This window comes from Anneissia japonica, unplaced genomic scaffold (assembly GCF_011630105.1).
Source record: "Anneissia japonica isolate Jap-2015-1 unplaced genomic scaffold, ASM1163010v1 scaffold16662_len1167910_cov178, whole genome shotgun sequence".
Classification (NCBI taxonomy): Eukaryota; Metazoa; Echinodermata; class Crinoidea; order Comatulida; family Comatulidae; genus Anneissia; species Anneissia japonica.
In genome coordinates, this window is record NW_022732216.1 from 855,883 (window position 1) to 872,313 (window position 16,431).

A 16,431-nucleotide genomic window follows, 5' to 3' on the forward strand; every position below is an offset into this window, starting at 1 on the left:
CACTCACACAATGCATCATTATCAATCATACGGTTATTATATATTTTTATGGATATTTTTCTGAACAATTTTAAAGAATTTAAAAGGTCTCTATTTAGATCCTTCTTAATTTCTGTATTGTTTTTAAGGGGTGTAGGGATGATATTTGGCCCTTTATATAGGATATCATTGAGTTGGCTATTAATTTTCATGTTAGTAAAATTATGATAGTAATGGTATTAACTTTCTCTTCCTTGATGTCTGTATTCATCTTTTCTACGTCAGCTAAAAAAAAATAACATAAGTTTCATTTTTCTATAAAGTTCCTCGACAATAACAGTTTGAATTATTTTTTTGAGTTTACCATATCTTCCGTTCTTCTTCGAGTCTTCACTTTGTTTTTGTTGTTTATCAGATTATTGTCGCTGATTAAGTTATTCAATTTTCTATGCCATTACAATCAGTATCGTTATGTGTTCTAGGCTGGTTTCTCCCTTCCCCGGACAATCCCCCACCCGACACTTTTCCACGGACATTTCGCCCCGGACATTTTCCCCTCGGATTGTTCCTTGGCCCACAGGAAAATTTCCCCGGGATCCCCACCATTTTACATCTGATATATAATTTCACTTATACATATTAATTTATAATACATTTAATTTTTTTATTTTATTTAATTTTAAGGGATATTCCTACGATATTTATTAGTGCAATAAGATTGCAAAACTGATTGGTAAAAACTTAATTTTGCCCAGGCTCAGTATTTTTTTTGCCGATTTCAGTCTTAAAATATTCTTATTTCATTCATACTTTTACACATTCTTATTTCATTCATAGTTTTACACATTTTTGAAACATACAACATTATTATTTTACAGCAGTATATTACTTTATTATATGGTACTACCATTAAACTTATTCCTCAATGGTATTCCATTGGCACTTTATTCCTCCGTGGTTACACTGCAATAAGGATGAGATTTGTTGGTTTTTCTATTTAAAAAAAAATAAAAACCTCATTTGACATTTTACCTCAGCCTCAATTTGTTCTAATTTTGTTCTTAATTTTTAACCAATTTTAGCCTTAGTGTATAAAATATGTTCTTATAAAAAAAGTGTAATATTAAGAGCTTAATAGCTTACTGTATTATGCATTTCATATTGTTTCTTATGTTTGTATAATCATTATAATCCATGTCTTTAATAGCGTTATAAAGTACTTTAGTGAAAAAAACGATGATGATAATAATAATAATAATAATACCAATAATGATAATAATAGTAATAATGATAATAATAATAATAATAATATTCTGTAGGGATAATAATTTAATGATAATAATAACAATAATAAGAATTATAAATAATTAATAACTATAAGATTAAATGTAATAACCTTGTTTACTCTGCATGGATAATAATTTAATGATAATAATAACAATAACAAGAATGATAAAAATTTTAAAAAAATAAATAACTATAAAGAGCATATGTAATAACCCTTTCTATTCTATATGGATAGCATTATTAAATAAGTTGAAATAAATAATCAAAAGTATTTTAGTTTTTTAAAAGAAATAATCATGTAGAAATTAGAGCTTTGCGCGTTTTTTACTTTGTAAGGTAATTAATTTCTTATATTATTTAGGTACTTTGCTGCCGCCTGCGAATTTTTTTTTCATGGACGTTTGAGGCAGGAGAGATTGGTGGCGCTATAAATTAAAATATCACCTTCCTGATTCGGCAATAAATCATGAATATTTATTGTACTTTTCTTATTGTCAGAGCGGTTTCTATACAGTAAGTGCTGATGACATGTGATGCGATGGTAAGGATGAAGAGTGTTGAACGCCACAGATTTAGCTCTCCATTTATTCTGAAATACATAGGCCTATTTTTGAAATGAATAACGATTAGGCTATAATTACAAAACAATATTGTATACAAGGCCTAGGCCGTATTTTTTAGGAATGTATCTCAGTCACGCATACCAAAATATAAATACTTTTAAGTTGTAGGCCTACGAAATGTATTTAGGCCTACTTGACGTATGCAGTAAAGTACAGTATTAATAAGCACAGTAATTGGTGATCCGCTTCCCCAGCGGAACAACTCTTGTTATTGTCAGAGATCTTTTTTTTTATTTTTTTTTTTATTCTACATTTTTGTCAAATACCTGTTAGCACAATATCTCAAAATTGCCGTGAGATACGCACATGTGCGCTTTAAGGAACATTTGGCTTGGCCTGGAATAGTCACAATAAGGTTTTCAATGTGTTCAGTCACGCGTGACGTCATCTACGCGCAATTTTGTGTTTTTACATTATCGATCATATCATCCTAACTAATTGTCATTTCTCATTCATATTTAGTAGGCATAAACTTTAGGTCAAGGTGGAATACCACGTACCAAAATATTTTGCGTGCGCTTGTTAATATCTTAACGTATTTCTCGACAATGCCAAGTTGTTTTGTCTTGTGATTTTTGATGTAATTTTATCCTTTTTAACACAGATTGTTGCAAAGGAAAAACTATTTTTTATTTTAACGTGGACAATAAAGTGTTCTTGAATCTAGAAACTTTTTTTTATAGGTATTTGACAACGTCTGTCAACTTGTATAAATATAGTCCAATACGCTATTCACTCAACAGACCCAAACCAACATGTAATCCAACAGGCACAGCATACAATTATTATTATTATTATTATTATTATTATTATTATTATTATTATTATTATTATTATTTGTTCCTCGGTGTTGCAAATTTAAAATGTGTGGGGATGTTATTATTTGCTACAAGATTTCTCAACATTCTGATAAGTTCCAACTAACAGAATTAACTAGCTGGGTAATACTTGTGGTGCCTCCTGGTATCCTTATGCAACACCTTTCTTTTATCTGTTTCTTATATTCTTTGCAGAATTTTGAGCAATTTCCAATTCATAATTTTATACTCTTTGAGGGATCATAGTTTGCTTGACAAAAAGCAATGATAAACGAAACCCTGTGAATCAACTGGTGGCATCTAACAAATCATATAGTTTCTTAAAATTCATATATCATTGTATATTTATTTTTTGTAAATAAAAAGCATGACTAACAAGATGACTCCTAGTGTGTGGTTTAATCCAGATTTGTGTTGTAATGTATGTTTTTGATCACATGTATCAAATTGCCATTATCATTTTTTTTAATTTGTAAAGATAATATAATACAAGTTTTTCTGATTTTAAATTAAAGAAATTTAAATAATTATACTTTTTAACTCTACACCAGAACCCACACGTAGAAAGAAAATGAACCACCATGAGTAGTACTGTACCACAAATCCTATTGTATAGGATTTGTGGTAGCACACACACCCGCACTCACGCATTCTAAGCCTAGGCCGGATAACAGAAAACCGTATCCTCTGCCTAAAAGCTAGGCCATGGGTAAAATGTAGAAAAGTCAACAAGATTGAAGGGCAAATTTCTCAAATTTCATCCACTACAATGTTTTCCCTTTTGAAATAGTAAAATAACATCTAATAAGAAAGTATGCAAAAAAACTAGACCTCTAAATGTTGGATATCATGTGTTGAGAGACCCGATCTTATGTGGTGGCGCCGTTTGTTTATTTCGACGCCATGGCCTTTTTCACGTTGCGGTAGTCATCTTCAATCGATGACAAACAGTGCTGGGCAGCGAAGCGTAACCAATAGAAATAACATAGCGTTTCGTTAGGTCATGTTACTTAAAAAATCCTAAATCCTTAACGGAATGTCGTGTCAACATAAATTTTTTAAAGAAAAATTTATGTTGACACGACCTTCGCACATGATATATCTACGGACTGTATGAATAAAGAAAATTTGAAAATTTGTTTAGTCTGTCAAAACTTGAAAATGGAAGACCGATTTTGTGTAGTGTTAACACATACGGTACATTGCCATTTCACTGTTCGACCGAATATCATTTAGCGTGCCGGCTATATTTTCGGAGGTCATGCTACTTAAAGAGCCATAACTCCTTAACGGAGGGTCGTATCGACATAATTTTTTCCTTAAAATGTTCGCAAAGAATATATCTAAATACTGTATGAGTAACAAAAAAAATAAAATTTGTTTTGTCTGTCAAAACTGAATTGAAATAATAACAACATGCACTGTACAAAATCGGTTTTCTATTTTCCAGTCAAGTTTTGACAGACTAAACAATTTTTCATTTTTTTTTTTATTCATACCGTACGAAGATATATCCTTTGCGAACATTTTAAAGCAAAAATTATGTTGACACGACCCTCCGTTAAGGATAGGCCTATATGATTTGTTGAGTAACATGTACGCTTCGGGGCAAAATTATTGAACTCATGTTACTTAATAATCCATAACTCCGTAACGAAGAATCGTATCACATTTTTTTTTTTCTGGAAATGTTCTTAAAAGACTATTCTACACCACTTTATAAGTTTTAAGAAATGAAAAAAATGTTTCGACCTCTGCACAAAATGGGAAAAAAAAGCCTATCTAAATAGTGTATTAAAATAGGCCTCTGCAGTTACAGTACGTAGGTAGGGTAGTACACTAGGCCCAGCCAGCTATAATAGTAGCGTAGTACTTTTTCAGTTACCGTATGACTTGCGGATTTCTCTTATTATATACTACTAGTTATTTTCGAGATACCATCGGACTGGGACCCTAACTGAGGCGTGCCACAAACACCCATTTACTATACGAATTTGTAAGTTGTCCAGTGAAAAGGCCTAGGCCCTGTCGTCTACTAGTTTACGAGCCGAGCGAACGATGTTGTACGGCTAGCTATGGCGCTATGGAATTTTACACTGTACACTGTAGCATAGGCTTTGTAGTCACTCATGCATGCAAGACACCAATGGCTACCCAGCAGCGTCTCCTGTCGCAACTCTCTCTATAATAGGAACTCTAAAGAATGTCGTAATGTAGCGCCCTCTACCCTTTTTGTCCAAGACTCCTATTCTTGAAGACACCGTGGAAAATAGATTAGTGTTTAAAAGTAACTTTTAATAAGACTAGTCAATAGGGCTGCAATAAATCGATGTTTGATATATTGCAATACACACTCAACAGTTTGATAAATGATACGGATTTACATCTTAGAAAAAATTGCCGTCTAAATAACCCTGTGGTCAGGCGCTTCGGAAGCTATTTGATTCGGCCAAATATACATAATCATCGGGCATTAACATGAATTCTTTTATTAGTTTTTTTCTTTGTATCTAAAAACACGCACTATTCTATTATATCAAACATTCATACTTGTAGTAAATATATCATTTAACCATTAATGTTCTATCATTAATATTTGTCACAATGGGATTTCATAATAATATTAACGTACGTACAAGTATTAGCCGTTAAACATTGCTTTAACAGTAGAAATGATATTTTAATACTGATGTTTTACACAGCCAACGTATTACATTACGGAGTGCTTACTTTGTAAAAATGCTCTTAAATGACATGCGTTCATTTCGAACCAGGGCCATAGCTCAGCTACGGGTTGTACGCATGTATATTGTGCGGCCTGGACCATGTCATCGGGATTTTTTAATGAAAATGTGTAAATCGGTCCGTTTAATTGATTAATAAGTATATCCATCAGTTAATAAGTATACAACCGTTGTAGGGCCTGGGTTAAACCCTGTAGAAACGTACAGTAGGCCCTACCTTATTCTAATATTGACCTGCCACCCAAAGTTGATTCCCCTGATTCTTATTGCTCTATTGAGTATTTATTATCTGTAGATCTGTCCATATGATGGGAATACCTCCATACATGGTCCTCCTGTTATTAATAAACCGAAAGTTTACTAAAACAGTACTAAATAACATACCAGCAGTCTGTTATATGAAAATCTAACGTATTCACCTGTCTTAATTCAAAAAACATTTAATAGGTTTACTAAATAATACATAGCATAATTGTACCCTGTGTATTCATAACACATGTTTAATTTAATTAAACCACAACATTTTATATGCATTTCACAATATCCATCAACTCGTATAAATATATAAATAGGCACACATTATTTGTTAGTCATATTGTATTATATAATATAATTATGTTCGTGTTTCTTGCACTTCATTTATTCTTGGAGGAGGTTGTGTCAACGAGAGGAGCTAGAATTATTATTATTATTATACTGCATCCTATAAAAATCTCTCCCTGGGAGACAGTTTGGTAAAATCTCATGAATAGGTAGCCATTCCGTAACTAACGTACTTCGAACATGTAAAATCCTAAAATTAACGTACTAACGCAAGATGAATAAATTATGACGTCATCCGTTAACGTACAGGTTGACGTCGTGCGGTAAAAACTGCTAAATATTCAATAAAATAAATATATAAAATTAGATAATGTTATCATATATATATATATATATGTATAAACATCCAAAAATATATATATGTATAAACATATATATATGTATAAACATCCAAAAAAAAAAAAGACTCATTGTATGATATTGTATTATATTTATCAACGAGGGCTCCTGAACGTTAGCCTCCCTTCTGAGAACTTGGGATGTTCACCTTTAAATATTGTTGAAATAAAACGAAATAAAATAAATTTCCCGCTGGACGCCAACCCGGTATTTCCCGAATATTATTTACGTATTTAATCAAATCACGATAAATAGGCTTAAGCTATTAATACTTAACTATAGTAAAAATGAAATCATTTCAAATTTGTTCCATAGTACTTCAATAAGCTGAATGAGAAAGTAGAATTTAGCTTACAAATGATAATATTGAGTTGTAAATTATTGGGCCAAAACCGGACCAGCTGGACCGCTTCAGACGCTCTTTGTGAAACTCAAGTAAATCTCTCAGGTGAAAAATCTAGTGACTGCCAATTGTTTTAACACCTTTGGAAACACTCGCCGCGAATGATTGGTTAGTTGTGCAGGAGTACTTCATGGGCTTTCCACCAATCAGCAGCAAGCTTCATTATCTAGTCATATAAGTATTTCCCTGTTTGGACTCTGAGCAGGTACTATTCTCCTGACGACAATTGAATCCTAAACGTCGAGACAATTCTTAACAAAAACAGTTCTTTTCACAACGATTTGCCTGGTGTACTGCAAGTTAACAAGAACTTTAGAAACAATTAGCAAGTTAAGATCAGAATAACGGAGGGAGGCTAAGGAATGAGATCAAATAGGTGAGTGGCTATTGAATTCGTAATGCTTAAAATGTTAGTAGGAGGAGTATACTTTATTTGTGAATTAGTGGGAAACCAGTCCAAATTATGTATATATGGAGATGTGTGCGATGTCTATAAGTAACTGAATAGGCACACAACGATATTTGAACATTGAAACGTTGAAATCATGTTGAAAACATTTGCTCAAAGTTAAAATGTTCATTTTAACCGAAGTTTTGGTTAGCTATTTAACGTTATTCCAACATTGAATTAATGTTATAAATCTGGTTAATAATTTTTAATTTAACATCTTTTCAACGTCAAGTTAAAATATAGTTTGTATTTTAATGTAAAATCAACATTGAAATTTTCTACCAAAAACGTATTTTTTATTCAACGTTAATTCATGATGTTATAAAGGTTAAAAACTTGTAGAGATTTTAAAATTAGACTAACAACATGTATTCAACATCTTTTCAACGTCAAGTTGAAATATATTTTGTATTTTAACATATAATCAACGTTTTGAATAATAATAATTTTTATCCAAGCCTAAGTGTTTTACTTAACATTATTTCAATATTGAATTCACTTTATATAAATACTACCCTAGGCCAGCCCACGCGCACAGGTCTAGCCTAGCTATAGCATAGTTTCAGTAGCGTCCGTAGGCCCCTCTCTCTCGAATTCGGGTCAATTTGGATCGCGTCAATATGGCTATTCTCCCGTAATGCCATAATGCAAGACATCAACATAGCTAGCGACAATGAAGTTTAAATTTAGGGTCTAGCCATCCCTACCTCCAACCAACACCTCGACCTTTCGTAAATAAACACGACATTTTGGAACCGTCGAAGATGTATTTCACTCCAGAGACGTCTAGTAGTCTATGAAGCCCAGGTAGTTTCTGTCATGTTATACAACTGCAGCAACTGGTCTGTCCCTATATAACAGTGTATTAGATGATCTTCACATAACCCATAGACGACACCTTCGCCACATTTTAAATATCAAATGGCCTAACAGGCCCGTAGCCAGGTAGGTTTTTATGGTTCGGGCGAACCCCCCTGTTTTCTAGCGAATCCCCTCGAACATGATATTCCGTCCCACTCGGACGGAATATCATGTTTTTAACTTACCTAGCATTAAATCAAAATTTAGCACCTAATTCATTACTTATATATTTGGTAGCCTGCGAATCAGGCCTACATTCATTTAATATCTCAGCTTCAGAAGTTCGGAGATTTAAATTGAACGCAACTCCAGCAAACCATGACTTTACGATGGCACACATAAGGATGGCAAACATCGATAAAAACCCAGCTGCCGTCTCAACTTTCACTGTTCTTTGGCTGAATGTTTGTAAGAAATGTACCAACCCTTAACGAAACCGGTCGCCGTCTACCTAGAGTAAATGGTGCCACCAGCGTGACCACTGCTTGGGTTACCCAATATCTTGGGTATTTTGACTTGGTCTTGGGTATTCCATCCAAAGCTGGGTGCCACCAAACGAAGCCAAAGTTTTGCGACTTAATCCACCTAATGCAGATAAAGTTTTGCGACTTAATCACGTGATTGTGGATTGTGTGGTTAGTAAATTCCATAGCCATACTGTTCATGCGCACACTAAACTATGTGCTGATGGAGCATTTTGGGGATATTGACTCTCCTTTTTTCCATCCCAATCAAAATATTATTAATAAATCAACAATGTCCATCTCAGTCATCATAGCCAGTCACAAAATTAGGCTAGGAAGTTTGTTTTCAACAGCAGACACACAGTACAGAACGGAGTGCGTCAAAACGAGTGTTTGTTAATTTTTAGTGATAAAGACGAATTATGAAACGTCCTAGAATAACTGACTTTTTTCGTCCGATGTTGCAATGAAAACGACAGATAGCCTAGTCCTTTAAGGTGGGTTATTGATTTCAAAATCAATTAACCTAGCTTAGATGTTGACTAGCTAGGTTCGCTCCTCGTTCATTTAGAGACAGCATTATACCCCGACGTCAACAAACTAGTGTAGGCCTATAGGCCTAAGTACAGTAGGGCGTACTACAGGTAGTAGGCCTAGGCTTTTGTTGTAAAAGTTGAAGTGCATGTACAAAATGCGCCATATGCCTATATTAAAAAAAAAACAAAAACATTTTGTTAATTGTTATTGGTTGGCCTAGGACCGGGGCAGGCAGGCCAGCTTTACCGTCGAAAGAAAGTCCTGGAATTCGACGATGACATCAGTGCACGTTTACAAACGCCATTGATTAGAATGAAAATAGACGCGCTGAATTTCGTTGGTTTTTTTTAATGAAAGATAGAATTTATCGAACATTTATCTATATAAAAACAAGATTAATATTGTAGAAATTGTATTTCTAAAGATGCATATAATTCATATTTCATTTGGTAGACAATCAATATTCAGGAAGATATACTAAAAACGATTATTAATTCTAAAATGTGCATCAAATCACAGCTATTATTAATCAGTATAATTTCGAATTATGCCTAGTTATTATAACAAATAATTGTATTAAAGTTTAGTTTCTCATGATGTCAGATAACGTATTGAATATGATGCTACAGTATATTTTGGGCTCTGACTTAATTTAACGATGGCCCTGTCAGTAGTAATGACAATATTTGTGCTTTTTTTTAACCATGTAGTAAAATATAAGGCCTACTATTATTTTCAGTGTACAAAATGAGAGTCAAGAAGAAGTAGTAGAAGAAAAAGAATAGGAAAAGGAGGAAGAAGAAGAATAGCCTATTTTTTGTATTATAATAATAAATGTGTTGAGTATATTGATATTGATTATGCGATAAGGGTTTTTTTTTTATATCTTTCGGTGTTATTTAAACATTCCAATTCTCATAAAATATTTTCTAATTTTATTATATTACCACCTTTTTATTACATAGATCTTTTTCAAAACATAACTGCTTTTAAAACATTATATAGACCCATTAAACACAAAAACTGCTCTGGCTTCCCACCGTGGCCCTTAGGCAGGCCCCTGGACCCCACGCCCAGAGAACCCCCCCCCTTTATGTAGCTTTAAATTATATATTGTTAAAAGATAACTTTTGTTTAATAAACCTATAAATAACTATGGCTAGTTAAGTGGCTTCTTAAAAAGATGAAATGTGTTCAACTAACGTGGCCATATCTTTTTCACTCATGTTTTTAATGTCGTACAAAACTCGACTTTTTTAGACAGCGACTCAAATCCAATATTAAGTAATTTTATTGTATACAAGTATTTAAAAACACCTTTACAGAGTTAAATGCTGTCTCTTATACACATCTTCCAGATCATGAAGATATCATCAATGTAACGAAACCAAACATCTGGTTTCTTGGGCTGTAGGGACAGGAAATTGGCTTCAAATTGTCCCATAAATAAGTTAGCAAAAGATCCAGTAATTAGGGGGTAGTGGAAAATTAAGGGTCAAGCCAGCTCCACCAATTAACACAACGAATTTACGTAAACACGACAGATCAACAAGGGAATCCAGTAAGTTTGGGGTTGGGCAAGGGTGGTAAAAGGAGAGGGGCTAGAGCTGCCCCCCCCCCCCGATCAGGGAAGCATAGCCCCTCCCAGTCGGGGAAGACGAGTTAAATTTTCCGGGGAATAAACAAATAAATTTGTGTTAACTTTTCATCACAATAATAATAATAAAAATGATAATAATAGGCCTAATAAATAATAATAATAATAATAATAATAATAATAATAATAATAATAATAATAATAATAATAATAATAATAATAATAATTCGGGCAGGTCCTGGCGCCATAACTGGGGTTGGGTGGGAAATCAACAGGGTTATGGGTGGGGTGTTTAACACGTCTCTTCCCGTTTTGCCACTAAATTATTTTGAAATTTTGTCGGATCAACAGGGGCCTAAAGTAGCAAGCTCATCAGCCGGGCTTACTACACGCCCACCCCCTCCTGTAAATCCGCCCCTGGTTTCTAACGCCTGATCAATTTGTCCGGTCTATCCTAAAAAGCAAACTATTTCTTTGGTTTATAACATTTTGTTTAAAATTTTCATAATTAAATAAAATTACCCATGTTAAAATGTAGGTAAGGGTAAACCTATATCTCAACTTTGCTGTAGATCTAGAAATGATTTCCTGTTAGCTTCTACATGGATTTTTTTTTTCTTTTCAGACTCAACAAGAAAACTATGTATCTCGCTTTAATATGCGTTTTGGTTTTTGCTTCATCGGGCTACGGAGAGAATGAACAAGAAGTTCTTGGCAAAGTCAATGCTGGTATAGACGCAGGAAATGCGATTGTCGAGGTTTTATCTGATGAAAATTTGTCAAAGACTTTTGGTAAAATCGGCGAGATCGCATCGAAAATTGGGCCATTCCTGGGTGCCATTGGTCCAGCAATATCGTTGATTTCCATATTCTTGCCAAGTTCGCCGTCTCCTGAAATGCAATTTATGAAGAAAAAATTCGCCGAAATGGACCAAAAGTTTGACCAAGTGTTTACGAAATTTGACGAAGTAAAAAATCTTATTCAAAAAACATCCCTAAAAGCGCAGTATGGCGAATACGAACACACAATATCGGCTTTGTCTCATCGCCTAGAACAGTTTCTAAGCGCTCCAACTGATGCAGTAGAAGGACAGAAGGCGACTTTTTTCACTGAGTACGAGTCGTCTTACTCCGGCGCTACGTACAAACTCTGGCGCGGTATGATGGGGAAAACTGTTCTGTCGGATAACATTCCAGAAACAGCCATAACATATACAAAAAACAACCGCGGACGAGTTCAAAGAATGATGAAAGGAGTTACAAACTTAATAATACAGGGTGTGAAAATCCATTTATTCTACCTGAAAGCCAAAGGTCGAGATGCCACATATGAAGTCGAAGAGAAAACTTGGAAAGACAATATCAAAGAGTTAATTCACCATATGAAAACGGTAGACCGAAAAGTGACCAATGCTTGGAGAAAACAGTCCGTAGCCGATTTAAATACCAAGTTGGCTTCGTTAGATGGCAAGAGTAACAGTTATTTCGCTGACAAAGTCTATGCATTTCTCACTGACAAATATGATTGGAGAGATTGGTTCATTGTTGTTTACAACCCAATCAGCGGATCAGATGGTCATTGGGTGAAATGGTGCTACGGGCATCATTTTTTACGAAAGCATGGCAGAAATGTCGCTCTATCAAGCGTTGACCAAAAAAAAGCTACCATTAATAGAGGAACCGCCTTGAATGTGTTAAGAAGGGTCAAAACGAAATTTAGGGGTAGATTTTTTTTTGGATATAAGTATTATTCTTATGGAGCTAAAAAAATTTTCAATTCACTTCCGTATAACTTTAGGAAAGGGTGCAGTCCTTATGCGGCAGCAGGCGTCATAGATAAACACGCAGATATTCAATACAGGTCCAAATTTAGGCGCCGTGCTGTCAAAACTAATGGAAATTACCAGCTTCATGCGTTTGGTTAAATGAGTGACAGACTAGCTTATGATAAACAGTTTTGATTTCTGTTACAGTGTAAAGCTTTTTTCACATAAAGTGTTTGTGGTAGTTATGGTGTTCGGTAATTTCTTAGGTAAAATAAACTAATTGACAAACAGTTTGTCTAAATTGTTAAACTTACCAAGATATGTATGATTTAAAAGGTTATATGTATAATGCACATCTAGCTTAAATTATCTACAAGTATCATTAGCAAACACATATTTTTTGATTGCACAATAATGCTTTATATCAGTTATTTTAAAGTATTACATTACATTTACATTTGTGCACTGATATAGGAGTTTTATTATTTTAATAGTTACTACTTTTGATTACTAATATGCTTCATATCAGCTTTTTTGAATTACCTGAGCTTGAAACTGTTGCTATAATGTATAGCTGCTATATTTGATGGCCGATATTTCGTATTCAAAATGTGCTTCATATCACTTAGCTATTTTGAAATTTCTGATTGTATATGTTGCTACACTGATATAGTTGCTGTATTAAAGATATTTGATATTGTTGCTCCTTTATAGCCTACTCTATATGAAGACGTTAAACTAAGTCTGTAGCAAGTTGATATAGGCATGGTTGATATTTTTAAATTTGGAATTGCTTTCTGTCAGCTATTTTGAAATTTCTGATCATAGTTATATTGCTACACTGATATAGCTTTTATATTCGGTAGTTGATATTTTGGGTTTTGAATATGCTTTATTTCTGGTAGGCCAATATCAAAACATTGAGGTATAAAAATATGTAGAAATAACTTTCATTAGTTGCGGAGGCACACTGATTTAGCTGTGATTTTTGATTTGTTATTTTTACACCAAAGGGCGTCAAATAAATTTAACATTACAAAGATAGAAGTTGATTGATTTATGTTTTTGCACGTTAAGAGATTCATCTAATTTGACCATGCACAGCAAAATAAAACACGGCAGTATCAAGGGTTACGATCCAGTACTTCAGATTACAAATTGACGTAACCGACGCTGATGACAGACGCGCGGACAGTGCTGGAATCACTTGGATGTCTGCGTAACTCGGGGCTAGCGTAACGTTATATAGAAACCGGACCAAATAGGACCAGAAGTATTTCCAATTTTGCGATTAAGTTATTTTATTACCAACTCCAGTTGTCTGATCTATTAACAGAGGCTTGTAAGATAAAAAGAAGAAAATTGTATCTCATTTCATTGGTCTATATATTTCAACTGCAAACCATACTATCCCATTTTGAACACCAACTTATATATCCACGTATTTTACTTCTATAAGTTACCATCATAATCTAACTTTAGGCCAATAATTCATTATTGTTTCTGTTGATCCTTTTGTTTTTAATTTTATTTAATTTCTTTACATTTTTTTTCTTTTCTTTTGGATGCACCATCAGGTATTGTCTGACGTGTGCCACTGATGCAAAAGTGAATCCAATAAAATATTATCATTATTATTATAGCTGTTATATACTTGGCAGATTATTGGCTCGTCACCTGTCCCAAGACAAGTGAAGTTTGCAAGGTTGTGTGATGAAAAAATGCTCTTTCTGCTTCGATGATTGGACCTTCTCTGATTTAAAAACTGACCAACAGAAGGCATATATTTTTTATTACTTTTAACCATGAACGTTATAACTAATTCAACAATATCAGGGGCGGATCTAAGGGCGGATCTAGCGGTGGAGGGAGGGGTATCAGGGCCAGTTCCCCCATCAGTCAAGCCGACAAAAAAAGAGGAAGAAATATTTTATATAGGCCTAAAGAGAAGGAAGAAGAAAAGGAGTGAACCCATGAGTTCAGATTCGATCCAGCAGTGGGCGAAATAAGAGCTCGATTGTTTACCACTTAATTTCACCAACCATGGAGGGACTGGAAAATCTCTGGATCCGCCCCTGAACAATTTTAGGGCTTCACCACCAGGACCAATTTCAAAAGATTCTAGACGGACGCCCGACAACGCGTGTAGTGTCGCACTATAAAGTAATCGTCGCACTTTGTAATACCTGCCGCATTTTTTAACAAAGTTTTCACACTTTTTTACAATCAAGTTGTCGCACTTTGTAATAACTGCCTTTCACACATTAATAATAACTTTTTATATTTATTTATGATATAACTTTTAATAGATAAAAATGTAGAACGTTACATATTATGGATGACTAATACTACAAGGTCAAAGGTTATACACAAGTTTTACTAATAAATTTGGATTATAATTTCCAAACTCGGTGCCTAAAGCCGGGCAACTCACTGCGCACGACAGTCGTCGGCAGACGCGATTCTACATGAAAAACGCAACGCAACGACGCGCGCACAACGGATCGTTTTTAATAACGATCTGTTCAGACTGCTACGATCCGTTCGGACTGCCACCGACAATCATTTTGGTGCTCATCAGAAGTAAGATGTAGATTTTAGAACATTATTTATATAGCCTTGTCGAGCTAACTCGAGATGATCGTCCACTGAGTCATTTGGCTAGGCCAGGTTGTCTTGAGCGGACCGACTCGAGCGAAGCGACTTTGTGTAAATTTCTGGCCAGCAGACTGGAAGCAGCCCGAAGGCGTGCAAGTCCGACTGATGGGCTTGCTACTCGAGGCCTATGCTAGGCCTCGTTTGGCAGATGGATTGAAGAAGTAAGATGCAGATTTTATAATTTTTTTTTAACTGCTGTCCCAATTTTAATAAAGAAAATGTGTTAAATAATGAATAAAAAAACAAATTCTATAAGATGCACAAATAATCTGAAATTACAAACCCTCGCCCTGCTGTCGCGCCATATCCTTGTATCCACTGGTCGTATTATAGGGGTATACTCAACTCATCTCAATAGATTTATTTGTCATTATACATGTACAATACACATACAATATATTATTATTATTATTATTATTATTATTATTATTATAATAGTAATAATAATAATAATAATAATAATAATAATTGTTGCGGTCGCTGCTTTAGCGCCTCTTAAAGTTGTTTTGTGTCATGTGCTAACACTCCAATAACAAAATCTTCGTACCATTAGGTTTACTGAATGTAGTGGGCATTTATTCATCTCAAACCTATGAATATTGATACCGTGTACAAACATAAACTTAGTGTGGGTACATAGCCTGGTGAACTCGTTCTGCTAATTAAAACACAAAAGAAAACATTCACCAATCATATAGCCACAAAGATAAAAACCATTAAACAATCATATAAACTGTCAGTGTTATACATGTAAAACGTGAATGTATCAACAAGCTATTTACCTGTAGCAGCTCTACCCGTACGCACTCAAGCGTGACGCACTACCGCAGTGGCGATTCCTCGTAACTTAATGATGATCATATTTTACGATGATTACTTAATTTAAACAACATACATAGCATCGTATCCGCCTATGGTAATATTATAACATGAATCAATAGAATCACCAAATATCCTTCTTTCATCTAGTCTGTTATGATGTTATCAGCAGATAAATTTGAGCAATTAGAAAATAGTTATCATGGTATTACAACTGAATTGAACGTGCATACGACGCAGTTAGGCCTTTCGTGTATTATGATCGTTAACTAGCAGCATAGGCCCTAGGCCTATATCATACCTGGGAAAACACCAGGCCTAAGAGCATATATAACATAACTTATTCCATCAACTGGACTAATCAACAAGTATTATATGTAACACATAAATGGTTAACTTTAACTAACCTTCAACAGTGTTTATAAAAACTATTCTAAACAGAAATCTTTGTTTACGAATATTTCTCTAGCAGCTTGCATTCG

The 16,431-nt window shown here is 34.2% G+C and overlaps 1 protein-coding gene across 4 annotated transcripts in view; it reads left to right on the forward strand.

Moving 5' to 3' along the window:
* The window catches only part of LOC117115624, a 25,227-nt gene extending 11,711 nt beyond the window's left edge, over positions 1 to 13,516 (forward strand). For 3 of the 4 annotated variants that reach the window (XM_033259491.1, XM_033259492.1, XM_033259493.1), the window contains one exon: positions 11,332 to 13,516. In XM_033259491.1, the coding sequence (XP_033115382.1) occupies positions 11,348 to 12,631 (1,284 nt within the window). In that variant the 5' untranslated portion in view covers positions 11,332 to 11,347 and the 3' untranslated portion in view covers positions 12,632 to 13,516. Of the gene's footprint in view, positions 1 to 6,508; positions 7,173 to 11,331 lie in introns of those variants that run through there. The other variant, XM_033259490.1, reaches the window with a different exon arrangement.
* The last annotated feature ends 2,915 nt before the right edge of the window (positions 13,517 to 16,431 follow it).